Source organism: Panthera onca, chromosome D3 (assembly GCF_046562875.1).
Source record: "Panthera onca isolate mPanOnc1 chromosome D3, mPanOnc1 haplotype 2, whole genome shotgun sequence".
Classification (NCBI taxonomy): Eukaryota; Metazoa; Chordata; class Mammalia; order Carnivora; family Felidae; genus Panthera; species Panthera onca.
In genome coordinates this window covers 89,093,765-89,112,500 of record NC_138350.1, presented here as the reverse complement: position 1 = coordinate 89,112,500, position 18,736 = coordinate 89,093,765, and the positions used below count along the sequence as shown (strand labels likewise).

At 42.1% G+C, this 18,736-nt stretch overlaps 1 protein-coding gene across 1 annotated transcript in view; it reads right to left on the bottom strand.

Annotated features, from left to right (window-relative positions):
- Positions 1–18,736, bottom strand: part of ZNF407 (zinc finger protein 407) — a 453,180-nt gene that overhangs the window by 407,905 nt on the left and 26,539 nt on the right. The window contains exons 2-3 of the mRNA XM_060611858.3: positions 13,059–17,761; positions 7,058–7,172 (exon numbers count right to left, since the gene is read on the bottom strand). Of these exons, the coding sequence (XP_060467841.3) occupies positions 7,058–7,172; positions 13,059–17,718 (4,775 nt within the window). The 5' untranslated portion in view covers positions 17,719–17,761. The remainder of the gene's footprint in view (positions 1–7,057; positions 7,173–13,058; positions 17,762–18,736) is intronic.

Here is an 18,736-nt window from a genome sequence, read left to right as displayed (position 1 = left end):
TTCTGTGACCCGGCCCGGCCCGCCTCGCCCAGCCCCCCAGGGAGGTCCTCCCTGCTTCACCACCTCAACTGTGGCGGGGCTACCGTCCTTACAGGTACTGAACACCCCCAAACCCTGCCTGGAATGGGCTGCCCTGGTTACCTAACTCCCACTCACCTGCGTCCCAAGTGCTGGCTACCCGACGAAACGCAACCTTCCGAATTGGTCCAGCGAGACTTGGACGTGTCTTTACCTGAGCTTTCTCCTTCCATTTGAAGCGGCTATTATTTTGGCCATTTCAGCCCTAAAGACCAACAGCAGTGGCATGTATTGATGTTCCATAACTGTTTACTTAGTATTTTTAAAACCCTCCACTTCGCCCCATCAGCCACTTATACTCCAGGAAATTCCTGCAAGGTTCTTAAGATGTCATGCTATTCTACACTTCACTACTTTTGTTCTTTTGCTCCATCTACTGAAACTGTCCAAATTAGCCTGGCGAACACGTCCTCATCCTTTAAGACCCAACTCAAACCCCTCAAGGAAGCCTTTCCTGGTGTTTCTAAGCAGAGCCAAGCACTCCCTGCAGACCTCTGTCCCTTGCTCTTTCTTACCCCTCGTGCGTCCCTCTTCACGTCTGTCTCTCCTGCTTGGAGCACATGATGGCAAAGCCCTGGCAAGGCCCCTGCACCAGCTGGTCACTGGGTCCGCACAGAGAGGACACTCTCAAGAGTGTGCCCTACAGGACCTGAATCAAGACCTGGTTATGCTTCCCTCCTATGTACACTTCCAACACCTCCTCTTACTCAGACTTAGACAAATCAAAGAGCAAAACCTTTCAGAAAGTGAACGCCTTTCAGAACCACATGAGCAGGAAGAAGGAAGGAGAAAACAGGTTAACGTCCCTCCCCGCAAAGAAATCACAGGACAGGCAAAGGAAACCAGAAGACTGGCTATCCCCCCCTATTCCACTATATGGATCAGGAGAGCTAAAGAATCCTGAGATTCCACAACTGGATCTTAAAATCACCACGGAACCATCTTAAAATAAAAATAAAGCAAAAAATAAAAAAGTCACTGAGATAGGAATTTGTCACTGAAAAAGATCTTGGGCCAATGCTGTCAACTACAACACCAAGAAATGACAACGTATATTGTGTTTCTATCTCATTACACGTTGACGATAGACACTGCCTCGAAATAAACCTATGACCCCCTCTTCCATGACGAAAATTCAAGAAAACACCACTACAAAATGGAGAGTAAGGCGTGGGGGTGACAAAGCCTCTCACCATCTCCTCCACTGTCCCAATCTCACTCCCAAATCTGTCCTGGATTTACAAGAGTTCCCTGTAAAATACCCTAGAATCCGTATCTGAGAAAGAGTGTTTTTTTTATTTTAATATTATAACTAAGATGTCTTTTAGACATTCAAATTACAAAGTGATTTGGACATAAAAAATCTAAGACAATGATCATTCACTAAACGGGACTTCAAGGACTCCAGCACCAGAGGAATAAACTAACAATGTTAATTTTATATTCCTCGCTGACAGGAAGAGAGACAGTAATCACTACGTGGCATTTTTAAATTTCAAACGAAAGGCAAAAATATATCATCAAACAAAAAGCATCAATATATTATATACATAAAGTATGTAATATACCCTCTAAAATAAGAGTATTTGAATCTTAATTTAAATTTTTTACAAAACTGAGAGAACCTGCATTTTACATTGTTACAAGCATAATTCATGCCAGACCATAAAACAAACTCTTTCTATCTATATCTTTTTAACCAAAACAACCAGTCAAACCAAATGCTTATGTTATCTGGCTGGATACATCTGTAGATATGATGGGTGTAATTAATTGTTCAGCTAAAAATGCAATTCCATGGTGCTTTTAATGATTTAGGTATACACAGCTTTAGTTCTCAGAACAGACTAAAAATAGTGATTTTAATTTATTCCTGCTGCCTACAATTACCCACAACCATGTATTTTTAAATATTTCCAGCCTATAAAAATTACTAATTTTTGCCACTTGTGTTTATCTGCATTTAGACTTTGATTTGGATAAATTAAGCTCTCAAGTGTTCCTTGCTTTATGAAACTCTGCATGTTGTAGACTTCAACACAAATAAATGACTTGTACCATTAGAGGTTTAAATAATGTAATGTATTTCATGCTCAGCCTGAAGCTGGATTCCAATGAAGTTGCTAATGCACGTAATGATTAAGTGTAACTCAAATACTAACTGTGTTGTTGAAAACATGACAGGCAATAATTTGGTCTATTATATTCTGCCATTTAATTGCCTAGTACAGACATTCTCTGACACATTATGAAGCAATGATTTACAATTATTCAAGCTGCAAAGGTCAGAAAGTGACATTATAATCATCTACATAGAGATCCCTTCTAATGCACAAAAACTAGGTAATGCCACACACACACACACACACACACACACACACACACACACACAAAGAGTTTTACTGCATTAGTAACTTTCTATTTAAGGTTTCTTAAACCAAATAAGAATAAACAGCTCATAAGCACATCAATACACAATAGAAAATGTCTAGAATCTTTTATGAACCCGGATGTAACAGACTTAAGAAAATGCCCTTATTCTCTCCTGACTAGGTAAATTCTACTCTACTACTTAACTCAACACACAAGATTCAAGACCAGACACAGGGAAGTCCTTCAGAAAATAACCTAATCCCCAGACTATGCGTACTGGGGTCTCTGTGAATCACGGCATGCAGCAGCCAGCGAGCACTTAGGAGGTTGGTGGAAATCACAGGCCGCTTACTGGTCTGCTACTCCTTTTTTTTTTTTTTTTTTTTTTTTTTCCCTAAGTAACTGATCATAAAAAACAAACACAGTAACCAAAGCTGATCAATCTTCACCCCTCTCATCCTAATGAAAAGGTAAGAATATTCTCACCTGTCCTGGCACTTAATTCTATTATACGATGTTCAATTTGTAACCACTCAAGTGCAATAGACTACCAACACATACACAATAAAGGGGAAGAATGATAAAGTTACTGAAAACAATGCTTTAATGTGAGAAAGTGAAACAGAGAAAGAGACACAAAAACAGACTGAATTCCAGAATGCTGAAGGAAACTACCATGCAAGCAAGTTTTCAAAAGAACATAAACCTGAGCAAAAGCAGAAAACAAAATTGGTTAGGGGATGGAAGGAGGTAGGTAAATTACAGTTATTACATTCTGGGGAAAACAACCTAGAGAGAAAAAAATAAGTACAAATTAAAGTCAATAACAAACCAACAGATAATGCACAAAGCAGAAAAAATTTTTAAATAAAAATTAAAAAAATAAAGGGACAGTTAAAAGTAAGGAAACCGTGGTCTACTCTTACCAGTACATAATTTGACTCCATCGCTAAAAATACTTTTAATCTCAAGTTTACCATCTGTACAATGGGGATAATAAACATGAGATGAACAATATCATGACACTATGAGATCAACAAATGAAGTGAATGTTAACAAACAACACCACCGCATAAATACCATTTATTATGGACAGGATCACATACCCTATTACATCTGTGGATACACACAGAGACAGAGAGACGTAAATTTAAACAGATTTAACGAAACATGGGGTCTATAAGCCACCGAGATTTCAAGTTGTGTTTTTAGTAGTCGAAGGTAGGAATCACTGATTTAGGGAAATATGTGTTTCACTTATTTCTAAACACATGTTCCCAACAAACATGATTAACTTCTGCAGAGAGATGCTCTATTATTTCTTCTCTCCCCACTAACCCTTGTCAGCTCCACAGCACATGCTCATGTGAACTACCCAGTAAGTGCTGAATAAAAATACAACCTATACTCTATAAAACCCCACTTGAGATCACATTCACATGTCAGAAAAACGTTAAGAAACTGTATTGTTCAAAAACTCCTCCTCTTAAAAGTGAAAGTAAAACAAAAGGCTTCTAAATAAAGTGATCAACAACAGGTTCTTAAAACAAGAAGCGCAAAGCAATACATTTTCGAAATTTTTACCATGTCGGAGGCACATATATAAACCATAGGTAAACAAAACTTAAATCCTGAACTCTGAACCCTAGCTACCTGATAGGAATTAGACGTCTAACACATTCAGCTACTTCTGTCAAACTGACTTACATCCATAATACACCTTAGCTAAGATTTGCTGATGAAATGGAGACAATTATCTTAAAACCGAGCTTAAGGAGTCAAAGAAAATCACCGTAGGTGCAAACAACTGGAATAAAAGTTTTAAAAGGCAGTCTTTGTTAAGGGGGTAGCTAACGCACAACTCTTCAGCCAAGCCTTAGCAAAAGTACACGAGAAACCTATCTGATGAACGTCTACAATCTTCTAGAAAGGCAGACATGAAAAACCAATTACAAAGAATCTCACGTGCTCAATGCAACAAAACGCGCAGTTTACTATTTCCATCAATTTCGCTATAAAATGTGAGGGTTTTTTTTTTTTTTTTTTTTTCAAGAAAAGCAAGAGTTACTAGGACAAAAGAATACAACATGGTGAGTATTAATTTCATTTTTAAAATGCTCCATTGTTTTTATATATTAGTCAGTCAGAACTATTCGAAAAGCAGTTTATTTTCTTGCAATTCAGGTAACGAAAAGGTTATTCATAAAATTCTAAAAGCCAGAGATGAAGATCCTAAGTACTGCAGAAAAGAAAACACAGTGCAGGGCCTTCTGTTTGTGACAAAATTATAGAGTTAATGTTCCTGAAAGATCACTTCACCTTTTAAAGCATGATTTTTTTAAAAGGTAAAATTTATAGCAATTAAAGCTAATGAAGAAATGCAGCATGGGCTGCTTATGTTCAGGAACTAATAGGTCCACTGAGCATTTCCAGGATTATTTAGCCATCAATGATAATGAATTGACATTGTCACCAGTGTTAATGTACCGATGCTACTGCCACTAACCTGACGGCCAATTCTCGCTTTTTATCATGATTCTCACTGCAGTTTTTAACCTACCTACTGCCCTATCCGTTTGAAATACAGGAAATACAGAACGCCCTACAATACTTTTTCTTTCCCCTGAGAGGGTTCTAACTCGTTAGACCTAACTCATCGAAACTGCTCGTTTCAACTCCACAGACAAACACTTCTTGGGTTTACTACAATTCTTCAGAACTTTCAGCGTCACCGTGACAATATGTACCCTAGAAAAGTTATTGTTCTATAACTTTTAAATCAAATTTCACTTACAAAAAATTAAGACAACTATTATTTCAAAGCGAAATAAAATTCAATGACTACCATCGTTCTCAAAGACACAGTTTTGGAATCTAGATTGCCGCTCCCGTGCATGCATTCAGACCTCTGTGGCATCAGCACACAACTCAATATATCTCTATGTATTTATAACTCTTCATCCTGGGAATCGAGCAAATAGACCACGAGTGTCACATGTCAGTGGTGTGCGGTAACAAGCAATGAGCCAAGTGGGTTTAAAAAGGGCAATCAAAGCCAACCAATCCTGTACTGCTTTTGATGCTACTTAGGTCAGAAACTAGTCTCCGAAAAAGTTTCTTCTTCTCTTTCCCAAGACTTAGTAGCCCTAATAAAAATTAAAAAAAAAAAAAAAAAAAAAAAAAGGAGGAATTAGATTTCTAATAACAGAGCACGCGAAAACTGCCCAATTATTTTGAAGATCTGAGGAAGAAACTGCTTAGTGCCATCTAATAGCAAATTCTCATTGGAGTCAGGGCCTTCCTCTTTCCTACAACTCATACGGTAAAAACAATAAATGAGGTATCTTTTAAAATTCCAAGACCTAGAGCAATTAAAATGAACCATTTGGCACTCAACCCTTGCAGCTAAAGCCAGTGGCAACAAAACTCATTCCCCACTGATCTTCAGGGGGCTTGAGGGCAAAGGTTCATCTTCATTTACTTTAGCTGCAAGTTACTGAGCCATCAATTCTGCCAATGAATAAATCACAGACCGTGGTTAATAAAACTGCTTGCAAAGTTATTTGTAAAACTATCTTAAGGGTCAAAAAATGCAACGGCATCCTGGCATGACATGACTGCCCAACAAAAGACAGAGGCTGTTTTTGACTTAAAAGATATTTGCCCACTAAATCTTCCACTAAAAAGGGAAACCTAATATAACATGTGCACAGTGCATAATTTAATTGAGCCTGTAGTATTTAGGGAATCGGCCATGAGAACGGCAGGTTTCTCAGGTTTCACAGAAAGTGTTTTCACAGGATACACATATTAGTTAATTTCTCTAGCATAATAGCATTAAAATATATTTTTAATCAGAGAGAGGGTATTAAAATCCAGCTCTGAATGTCCTATGATATACCATAGATGTCATGGCATTTTAAAACCTTTTAAACATTTCTGCTAAATTAATCAGTTGTGCATTAAGGCATCTCAGTGCTTCCTATTAAACGCAACACATCTGAGGGACAGCTTAACACCGGCAACGGTTCTTTAGAGGAAGAGTCATTAACTAAAAAGGGCAAACAAGTTTTGGAATAAAGTTACACAAAAACATACATTATACACTGTTTATTTAAGCTTCATCTCTGCAACAATCAGTGACCAGTTGTCTGAAATTAAATCTTTTTCTGCCTTTCTCTTTATGGGATATGTCCGGGATATCTAGCCATTAAGGTGATTAAAAATTAAAGCAGTATGGCAAAAGAGAAAAAAAAAAATACATATACGTTCCTAAAGCTGTATTATGTATTTTTTTTATGTCTTTAAATGGAATTTACAGTTCTCTCTGGCAATGTGAATGAACATCCTATAATTTAGTCAATTTACAGATTACAGGTTCAAATTGACCTTGTAGCCCATAAAATTGCTCATCTGCAGTAGAGGATTAGAAGTGGGAGAAGAATGTCATAACTGTATTTAAGGAATTTACCATAACAATGGAAAGGAGGGTACGCATGCATAATTTTAGCCACTCTTACTCATATCAGTTCTGAATTCTGAAACAATGGCTATCCCGCACATGCTTCCTGGCTCACCAGGGCAGAGATGGTTTCAGGTTACTCACCCACAGACATGACACTTGTATTCCCTCATCCCAAGGTGCCTTTTGACATGGTTTCTGGCATCGCCAAGCTGAGCCGTTGCGAAGTGGCATATCTTGCACTTGAATGGTTTTGATCCTAAGTAAATTTAACATAAAATATGATTTGAATTTGAATAACACAGTACTGATAGTTTAACGAGAGGCCTAGATCTTAAATCACACTTTTCATCCGATTAGAAATTTCTGGCCCCAAAATGGAGTACTTGCTCTCCTTTCTAACTGGAATAGACCCGCATTCCATAATTATTCCACCAAGAAGACTTTAATGTTTCAGTGAGTGTTCCTAACTTTCAATAATAACACTCTTAAGATTTAAAGTCCAACGTGATGCCGCTGAGCAGTGCTAAGTGTATCAGATGGGCTAAGTAATTTCAAATATTTTTCTACCAATTCACAAAAATATCTTTTGGAGTCGCTCAACATTTAAAATGGATCATTATAAAACACAAATGCATACACAGTAGCTGATATTTTTTTTAAGTATATTTATCATCAAATGCATTTCTCAGTGGCCATCTCCCTCCTACTTCTGCAGCTTTCAATTTATTCACATTAAGAATGGCATTTCAGATTTTTTTCTGACATTTATCCCAAGTGATTCACTATATTACTATTTTGGTAGCACACAATGTAAGAATACACAATGGATAAGTTGTCTGCTTTTATGATCATTTTATAGTCAAAAATCTGTGATGATTCTGCAAACCAGGAAGTACTGACATTTTATTTATTATTGATCTCAAGAACAAGTATTTCATCATTAAAAAGCATAGTACCAACAATTTTCTTTAATTGCATAAAGAAATAAGGTTAACCTATACTCAAAAATGAGAAAGCAAACTAATTTCAGAGTCAACAAACCCGGTGTTGGTAACAGACAGACTGTAACTGGAACATAGTTAACTAACAGATAATCGGTACCCACGTGAGAGCAACACTCCTTTCAGTGTAACAGGTAGATACCATTTTTTTCAATTTTCTAACCGCTAAGTCCTCAAACAAATAAATCAAAATCATAAAAATCACAGCCTAGAATCAGAACAATATGCTTCCAGATCTTTCGTAGCATGTTTAGTACCTATTTGGCGAAGTATCTCTTCCAATATAGTTAGACAGAATATGAAGTATGGGAACTTCAATAAATATACAAAAAGAGCTCAAATAAAAAAATTGCAATAAATCACATCTGATCAATGAACCTTTGTGCAGTGCCCTTGAAAAATATAATCCTCCAAGAATACTTTGTTGAAATTGAAGCGCTCAGTAAAAAATTTTAGAGTCTTAAATTTCAATTTAACTCCCAAAAGCTGACAAAAAAAGTGAAGCATTTAATTTTAATCTTCCAACAGAAATAAAAAAGTCAACAGTACTAAGCACGGGCAGACAAGGTTGAATACTTCACAGCTCAATGACAATGAAGCCAGATCTCTTAATACTTCCACTCATGCTGTTAGAAGTAGATGTAAAATATATTTAGCACCTGAATGGTTGTATCTAGTCAGCTTTATCTGTTTAAATGTCAACAGCAGGTTGAGACCACAGCTCACAGTGATCACACCCTATCAATCACATTAGAAACTACAGTTTATTTAAATGATTCTGATAAAACCAAGCCTAACACTACCTGGAAACATTTCATCTGAAGCAGAATTCTATAAAGGGACACATAAAAGACGGGAGTGAGAAGAACCAATTTACCTGTACTTTAAACTGAAATGCATTCAAGATAATAAGGTACTCGGGAAATTATTAATTAACAATAACATCAGGACTCCAACCGAAGAAAATAAAGCTCTCTCAATATCTGCATTACAATTTGGGTGAAAGGCTAATTTACGGTACCCTGTGGATTCAAGTTTCCTGGCGTGCCCCCTGCACTGACCCTGTGATGAGTCCCTCCTGAGTCAGCGTGCCCGCCACAGGAGCTGGGCACAGACCCTCCAAGTTTCCTTACGAGGCTCCTCAGTGAAAACCTCTAGTTCCCCCAGGTCTCGGCGCTCACTGCTAGGGTGCTGACAGCACATAAATGAGCTACTCTGCTGACTGCTTTCATGCAGAAATCACTGAGGTCCTGACTATCTTTCACATCTTCTATTCACAGCAGGCTGTGTTAACATCTCCTTTCTATGCCATAAAAATTCCAGGGAACTGGAGATCATACTTTTCTGCATAAGGAAAAAAAAGTCCTCTTTTTTCCAATAATGTTTCCAGTTTTAGGCTTGGTATGCACATCCCAAGATGAAGCCAGGCATACTGTTAATAAGGCAAAATTCGTAAAATTATGTATTTCTCCCTTTGTCTTCTTCACAAGTGTATTGTGATTATTATAAACTGTCAATATTACTTTAAATAGTTCCATCCCTGGGAACAGCATTATCCCCACTGGGTTTTTTTCCTTTTAATTTGGCCTCTGAGGGTTTGCCTGTTTAATTTTTTTTAATGTGTATTTTTTTTTAAATATGAAATTTATTGTCAAATTGGTTTCCATACAACACCCAGTGCTCATCCCAACAGGTGGCCTCCTCCATACCCATCACGCACCCCCCCTCCCTCCCCCCCACCCCCCATCAACCCTCAGTTTGTTCTCAGTTTTTAAGACTCTCTTATGTTTTGGCTCCCTCCCTCTCTAACCTTTCTTTTTTGTTTTCCCTCCCCTCCCCCATGGCCTTCTAGTAAGTTTCTCAGGATCCACATAAGAGTGGATGTGTATTTATTCTTGAGAGAGAGAGACAGACAGACAGACATAATGTGAGCAGGGGAGGGGCAGAGAGAGAGGGAGACCCAGAATCTGAAACAGGCTCCAGGCTCTGAGCCGTCAGCACAGAGCCCGACGCAGGGCTCGAACCCACAAACCGGGAGATCACGACCTGAGCGGAAGTCGGATGCTCAACCGCCTGAGCCACCCAGGCGCCCCTCTGAGGTTTTGAAAGGGAAAAACAAAAGGGACTCTAGCTTTCTGGCCCCTTACAATTTTACCAAAAGAATCCCAAAGGCTTTTAAAACTAAAACTCTCCACCCAGACCTACACGGGCACTCCTCGGCATCAGTCACTGCTAACTGCCGGGCATACGCGGATGTGACGACAGCATGTAAAAAGCGATACTAAAACTTGATACTAAAACTAAAGAATGAAGTACGATGTATAGAACCCATCATCCAATGCTTCGCCACGACGGCCTCCATTCTACAACCCTCCCTACACACTGAACACTCCCTTCCACCCTTCATTCCCTCATTCGGTCAATAACCCGGGGGGCCAGGTCCGGAAGGGGCCCGCACTGACCAGCGCAGAGACCGGCACTGACCAGTGCAGAGCCCCTGCTCGGGCTATGCTCAGAATCAACAGACCACCTCACCTCACCACCTCTTCTCGAGCTGATTCAGCTTCTAAACCGCCAGACAGGTACTAAGTGCAACACCAGTGACCAGCCCTAGCCTGAGAATTTTTCAGCGAGCCCACACAACCCTCTGTCTCCCTGCACGTGAACATTTCCCAACAGCACAAGTGACCAGTGCACTCAGAGCACCAAATGAAGGGCTTCGGACAGTCTTCTAACTGAATGACACCTGCCACGTTATGAGAAAGTAAAGCTCTAGCCAACGGAATAATGCAGCAGAGAAAATGCACCACTGTTTCTGGGCTCCTGATGTACTGGGAAAGGCAACACTGCCCTTCCTGGTCACGCCGATGACTTCACACGAGCAAAGGCACAGGAAAACTCTGGGGTGCTTTCTTCCTACAATTCTGGATAACCAAAACTCATTTATTTCTTAGAGTGCTGCTTTCATCGTGCTAAGGATGGGAAGGAAAGGCTACATGAAGTAGAGAGTAAATCACAAAATATGAAAACAGGGATTGGAAGAGTAAGTCTTTTTCCAGTTAACCATTAATAACAGCCCCTGCATTACTACTTCGCGGACATAAGCAAAGTATCAGAAAAGCAATTCATTTTCAGATGCCCCAAGAAAAAGACCTTGGATTAAAGCTGGGAGAGCAACATCCCCCGAAAAGTGGCTTGCAGAGCTATAAGCGTGGGACTGGCATTGTGTCCGCAGGAAGAGGGCTCCTCCGTGGTGCCAGGGAACACGATAAAAATGTACTTGCTGATGAGCCCAACACAAGATGTTAAAAAGTACGCTAACTTTTACTAAATGTTAGAATCAATGATGTAACTTATATAAGTAGGGTTACTTTGTCACATATTGATGGTTACCTCACTTTCACATCCACATTAACTTGATTTTAAATGCAATTAATACATATAGTCAAGGAAGACTAATGGACTACATTCCGCACTTAACCTAGTGGACGTTTTCAAATGGCACAAGTGACCAGTGCAAACCTATTTTGCATTGTAAACGACTAAATAAATCTTAATGGATTAAGAATGATCAGCTATCAACACACAAGGGAAATTAAGTGCTGAAATGCCTACATTGATTATTTTAAATTATTAGCCTTACTCTGTTCTTGAATTTGTATGCTTTTAGTGAGCTTTAACACATTTACAAGACTTATTGACTATAATTACAAGAGAATTCAAGTAATGGACACATCAATTATAAGCAACATGTCTTGACCAGACAGTTGCATAAAGAATTCTAAAAAGAGGTCCATTAGCATCTTTTTCTGAGTTTTATTCCGTTTTATCTGCCTTAAGAGGGCATGTTGAGGAAGTACACACCTTCTACACACGTGAACAAGCCCGGTTTCTAAAAGCCCTATCATTTCACAAAGCCAGCTGCAAGCACAGTGCTGACAGAGGTATTAATAATGCCAACAAATAGTATTTGAATTTACTCCCCGACAACAGCTCCCCTCTAGGAAGAGTCAGCACCAGGCGCACAATGTTTGTATTTACCTAGATTAATCTGACGCAGGTTGCCCCGGTACTTTCTTCAATGAAAAACTTTTATCTGTCTTTAATCTCCCTAAACTAGCAACGTTTCACACTCTTTTGTCTTCCTCCTTGTAACCATGCACTAAGTTTCAAAAACTGCAAGAATTTAAAGTATAGCTTTAATAATAAGCCATTATTTAAAAGTACAGTAAAATAAACCTTACAGTTTTAATGAAAATATGTTCATTGAAATGTGAATTTATTATTCAAATCCACTCATAAATTCAACCATGAAGACAGAACTTGTCTAAGCAGAGCACAATGATTTAGAAAAGCTGTCTATTTAAAATAAAGAATGTATGGCAGGTTTATAGAAACAGTGCAGTGAATTTTTACATAAATTTAGAACAGTGGCTTATGCATTTTTACACACACACACACACACACACACACACACACACACACACAAAGTTTAAAAAAAAATTTCCACCCAAAATTAAACATTAAAATGGAACACTACATTTGACAGAGCAGGGACTGAATCAGGTGCTGCCTGCGTGAAAACCAAATCCCCACGACATAGCAACTTTGGAAAGTGTTCACTAACTGTGACCCTTGGAAGGAGAATCTTGTTGCCTGGGAGTTACACTTTTCGAAATAAACCATCTGGCAATGAGTAACTTTAAATCCCTAAAATTCCAAGAAAATTTGTATTGTTTCATTCCTCAAAAGCCATTTAATGTGTCCTCTGAAACACACAGTGCCACTTGGTAAGTACCTTGGAAAAACCAAACGAGGACTCAGAAACAACTGAAAAGCTGTTCAGAGAAGGGAATTTAACAAAGGCATCAGAGGGGCAAGGCTTCTTGATGGAATGAAAAGAACGCTGTCAAATCGCCTGCCTTGGAATCACTAAGGCTTAATTAACTTTGGAAATGGTAGGCGTCAACGATGACGTATGGCAGGTGCCCAGAGAGCCACGCAGCGGGGTGACGGGAGCCAGGTGGAAGGTCGACAGGCAAACGCCCCAAGGACTCCACGTTCGGATGGGACCAGATGTGCCAACTGGATCACGCGTTCGCACTCTCTAGGTAAACACAGGTTTGCTCGCACGTACGTACCTGTGTGAGTGCGAATGTGTGCCAGGAATGCCATCGAGTTGCTACTTCGACACATCTTCCCGCAATACTTGCAGACGTTCCCCTGGTTTTCCTCTCTCTCGCGGTTGATCTGCTCAGTGTCTTCCACTATGTACTTATTCACCTCCCGAAGCAGCTCTTCGTGCTGCCCTTTAATATGGAGAAATAAATTCTGCTCTGAGTCAAAGGGCTCCGTGCACTTGACACATTTGAAGGTGGCCCCTCCCTCCGGAAGCTCCTCCACACTGGCCTGTTCGTTCCTCAGATGACCAGCACTAGCCAAGTGCTGGTGGAGGTTGCTCTCGGTATAGAAGGACTTTCCACACAGTAAACAGTGAAAGTGCTTCTCTTTCGTAGGGTGCTTCATGGCTATGTGCACATTCAGTCCGCTCAAACCATCTGCTAAGAAGCCACAATCATCGCAACGAATTCGTGTGGATTCACCAAAGGAACTACCTTCGCATTTCTTCTTTTTCACACCTTGGGCACAGTCCTTTAAGGGCAACTCACCGATCCTCACGCCTGTGGTTATGAGACCCTCTTCAGACTGGTCCAACAACTCACCATCTTCAGGGCTCTTTATTCTTATTATGGAAGAATCAAACCGGCCAAAACTGTACACGGCCTGTCCTTTGTCATCAATGCTGATTATAGTTTCATACACATCGTTACTTTCAACTGTGCTATCAGAAGCCAGACCATCCTCTTCCAAGATAATTTTAGTTTCATGCTGTGAATTCATCAGAATCTCCTTGTTCTCTAGAACGGGGTCTTCTTGGGTACCATCTTTCAAGTCCTCTGAACTCTGCACACTTCCAACGTCGTTCTGACCACGGCTCTCCAGGTCTGACTCCTGTCCCGTCCTTGTCATCACAACAGGGACGGTGCTTTCAGCCAGAGGCCCTCCCCCTAAACCTCCAGGACATCCACGTTTGCTCAGGGTTTCACCTGCATTCTCGCCCACACGTCCCACATCACTCTCGCCACGCATGCCTGGACCACCAATGTCATTCAGCACACTGTGGCTTCTCTCTACTGGCTCATAATCCAAAGCTGAGCTTCCTGCATTTTCACTCTGAAATCTGCTCGGGGAGGCACAATCAGAGGAAACAGTAAGGGACACGTCCTCGGGTTTCAGAGCTTTTTCCTTGGCAAGGGGCTGTTGGAAAGTTTCACAGAAGGAATGCTCTTCACTGAGATTAGATTCGTCTCCAGTCTCAATTTCTACTGAGTCGGGAGCACGGAGTACTTTAGCCACACCTAGATGAGTATTCTCATCCAAAACAGAACAATCAGCGGTACTTCTAGATTTCAGAATTTCTTCAGACGGTTGGTCTGAAATCACTTGATATTCCTCAGAATTTTGCTGATGCTGCTCGTTGGATATGATGATACTCCTGGGCACGTCTGCAGAACCTGCTTCCATGTCCGAAGAGTTCAGGTAAGACTGCCTTTTCACCTTGTGTTTCTCTGTGGCTGCATGCCTCGTCATCTCTCGACGGGTCACGGCGTAGTAATCGCACGCCATGCAATAAAAAGCAAATTCCTTTGTATGCTTCCGTTTTACGTGCAGCTCTAGAGAAGCAGAAGAGTGGGCACTAAACTCACAGTGTACACACTTATTATCGCTTACACCCGTAGCGTCCCCCTGCTGGACAGGGCCCTCCGGTTCCAGACACATCTGTTCCTTTTTATCAGGAAGACGGCTGTCAGCTTCCCCATCTGCAGAATGACACACACCTGCCACTTCGACTTCAGTTGGATTTCCACGCTCTGCTCCTGGCTTTTCTGAAACAGAGGCATCTGACTCAGCGGACTTGTTAGCGTGCTCCCCTGAAACCGCTGACGTGGCACTCTTTCTACAGGCTTCAAGGTTACCCCCCTCAGGGCCGACAATGATGTCTGAACTTTGTTTGCCGCTGGCTTCTACTTCTACTCGTCCTTTATGCTTCTTAGTGGCACAGTGACGCTCCATGTCTCCCTTGGTTACGGTGTAATACTTACACACTTTGCACAAGTAACTGTACTGGTGACTGTGCTTTCGTCGAATGTGAACAGTCAAGTTTGTGATACTAGAGGCCAAGAGACCACAATGAGAACATGTCCGTGAGATGTTACCTTTCGGTCTCCCTCTCTTTGGGGTGGCGGTCAAAGTGACCTCCCCTTCTTTGGTCATTCCGCCGGACTGTGACAGTTCCTTGGTAGTCAGCACGCTCTTTTCGAGGCAGACATGCTCCTGTAACTGTGCACCTTCCACGTGGCCTTCTATCCTGCCATTTCCAGAAACATGAAACTCCTCCTTTTTATCGTTTGCACCTATACATACCCTTTCAATACATTCTTCAAAACTCAAGCCGATGTTATTCTTCTTGGCGTTTTCAAGATGCTTGCTTCTCTTAATGTGCTTCTCCATGCCTTCTTTGCTCAACGAATAAAGATTACATGCTTTACACAGAAAGTGGTAGTCCTGACCATGCCGGAGCTTTATGTGTCTCGTGAGGACAGTGGAAGACCTTGTTTTATAAAAACACTTCTTACACTGAAACTGAGGCTTACTGGAATGCCTGACTTCATGCCCATGGCTCACCCTGGACTTAACGGGCTCTTCCTGAGCTGCTTTACCGGACTCACTCAGAGCATCTCTTGTATTTTCTGATTCTAAAGTACTTAAGGGTAAAGACTGTAACACCAAATCACTGTTACGCGGTTGAGAAGCCTCTGGCTGAACCAATAAATGAACGTGCTTCTCAGTTGTTCTGTGCTCCTCCAGGTCCTTCTCAGACAAGAAGAACAGACTACAAGGAGTACACACAAAACACATATTGTGCTTTTCCTTCATGTGGTCTGTAAGACCTGGTTCGTTCTCGGAACTAAACGAACAGTGCCTACAACTGAGGACACTGGCGGTGTGCTGGTGCTGGTTGTCATACAAATGCTTGTCCGAGTCCCTCCTCGACGGGCTGGAAAAGTCACGCTCCTGGCGGCAAAGCTTCACGTCTCCGGTGGGGCACCCCTCCCCACGGGTCTCCAGCTCCGTCCTTTCTGTAGCTACTTGAGCACAGTCCGTACAAGGACACGTCTGCTGGGCGGGAGAGTCCAGGGAGCACGCGAGATGGGAGCTGCTTCTGTCCCGCTTCGGGTCCCGTGTTTCTGGGGAAGTCACACACAGACCGTGGACACCGCCACTCGCTTCTGCGTGTCTGGACGCAGACTCTGCGTCACCTGTTCTCACCTGGGTTCTCAAGTGTTTCATAAACACCCTCTGCGCATCAGTAGTTGCTCGTTTACTGATTCCTAGAAGATTAAACCTTTTCTTGGCCTGGCCCTTTAAAGTAAAAGTGCCGCTTCGTCGACGGAAGCTACCGCCCAACGTGAGGACGTTTCGCTCAGGTCTTGGTCTCGAGCCTGCGCTGATACCGTGCGCTGCCTGTAGGCTGCTTCTGGAAGATTCCACCTTATCTAAGAGACCCTCTGAGCTGACCAGAGCTAACTTTTTAGTTTTACTTTGGTTTTCAGGATTTCGAGCTATGCCAAGAGAAGTTACATTTTCTTCAACAATCTCTACTGTTTCTGACGAAGGATCCCTGGACGGCGTCATTTCGACAAGCAGCTCACTGCTACTTCCGCTTTGCTGAGAAAGGTCCCCTCTGAAATCTTTAAATTTGCTTCCAACGTCTCGTAATCCTTGTGAATCACTAGCCTTTGCTACTGGCTTAGAAGCTCTCGCTTTCAGGCGAACACTTTTTGTTCCCATGGAACAAGGTTTCTTGGGAAAGGGTTGCTTTGTTAAGATCTGTACAAATCCTCCACGAGCAGCAAGATTCTGACGCCGGAGGTGTGTTTTGCCAAGATAATGTGCATTCAACAGGTTTTCTTCCACGCACTGAAAGCCGCAGAGATCGCAAGAAAAGACCCGCTGCGGCCTGTGGGTCTGCCGGACGTGCGCGTGCAACGCCGCGCTGCTCTCTGCTTTGTGGCTGCAGTGGCAGCAGGCGTGTTCCCCAGGTGGCTGCAGGTGACACTCGGCATGCTTTTCCAAGTCAGTGCAGGAGGAAAACAGATGACCACATACGTCGCACTTGAAGACCGTATCTACGTTTCCAACAGTACAACTGACACTCATCTCTTTCAGGGGCAAAGGAGATTCTCTTCCCGGGTCAAGGGAAACCATTTCCCGAGTAGACTTTTCTTCGGTGTCTGTTTTCGGAGAAACAGCATCAGTGGTGCTGAAACTGGGAGGCGGGGAGAAGGCACTGGGGAGACTCGTGCCTCCATCGGGGCGTTCATTCAGGAGGGTCTCCTTCAGTGCCTCACCCAACGGGACGTGCCCTTCGGGGACCATGCTCTCAGAAGCTTCCAGCCCGCGAGCGCCCCGCTCTTCACGCTTTAGGTGCTCTGCCTCGGCCGATAACTTCATTCGTTTGGAAGCATGTTTATTTCCATCTTGCTCCACGGTGACGCTGCCGAGGTTTGAGGATTCTGAAAAACCTCTCTTGCTTGTGCAGTTTTCAGAGGAATTTGCTACCGCATCAAATACAGGCCCACAATCTACATCATGAGATGAGACATCTCTCGAGTCTCCTGCTTCTTTGTTTGCATTTTCATCCTCATCGTTCTCTGGCTTCTTCTCGGTATCCATCATTAAGAAGGTCCTGCGTCAGGGCGGCTCCCTGGGCACTCGTAACCTGCGAAGAGAGCAAACGCGGCATTACACCTCGGAGCGGAAAGAACACGCACACGTTAGGCCACCAGCAACATGAAGGGACACACTGAACGGAAAAGGTACCACAGCATCAAGATTTCCTTTCCGTTGAGACGAACTTGATCCCACGTGTGATCCTTACGAAGAGTGTGAAGTCAGACTCAGGGACACGGTTGACGCAGGAAGCGATGCCGCGGCATCTCCGACTGAAAGTGTTCTCACCCAGCCTGCAAACACACTCCCGTGCTTCAATTCTCTTGACCGGTATGTTTCGGTTTACTTGTTTGTAAACAGAGAAGCCCTCTTGTCAAATTTCTCTCCTGTGAACCCGCCCCCCCCCCCACCCCCATCCATGAAACATATTAGACCAAACTGCTGAGAGGCAAGCCAGGAAGTCGGGCCTTCCCCTCGGTAGCCTCCCAACAGAAGCCCAAGCCCCAGGGTAAAAGGAACAGAATTTAAGAACAACTGCTTCCTCCTTCCCCCCTACAGCAAAGAGCCTAACCTTGACTCTAAACATATGCTAATTAACAACGTGCACATTCTTCTCGCCGTCACTGTTCCTGCTCAAACCCGCTGCCAATGAAAAGCCACTCCTGTCCCCACTGTCCGTCACCAGTTTCCTCACCTAACAGGCCTGCTGTACCGTCTGAAGGTTAATGGCAAAGGGAATGTCGGCAGGGGAGCAGGATTAATGAAGCAAACTTTGGGGGGAGAAAAGAATTTCACTGAATAAAATGCTTTAAAATCAATAATATTGATTTTATTTTTCATTATGCTATTTAATTCAATTAAAACATATCATTTTCCATTTACTTTACACCAGGATTGGAATTTTCAGCCAAATGCTATTTGATTTGATGTGACTAAAAAACCATCACATATTATGGCCTCAAAGCTAATGATAACTATTTTTAACTATTTTAACTACTTTTTTCATAACAATGACAAACCAAAT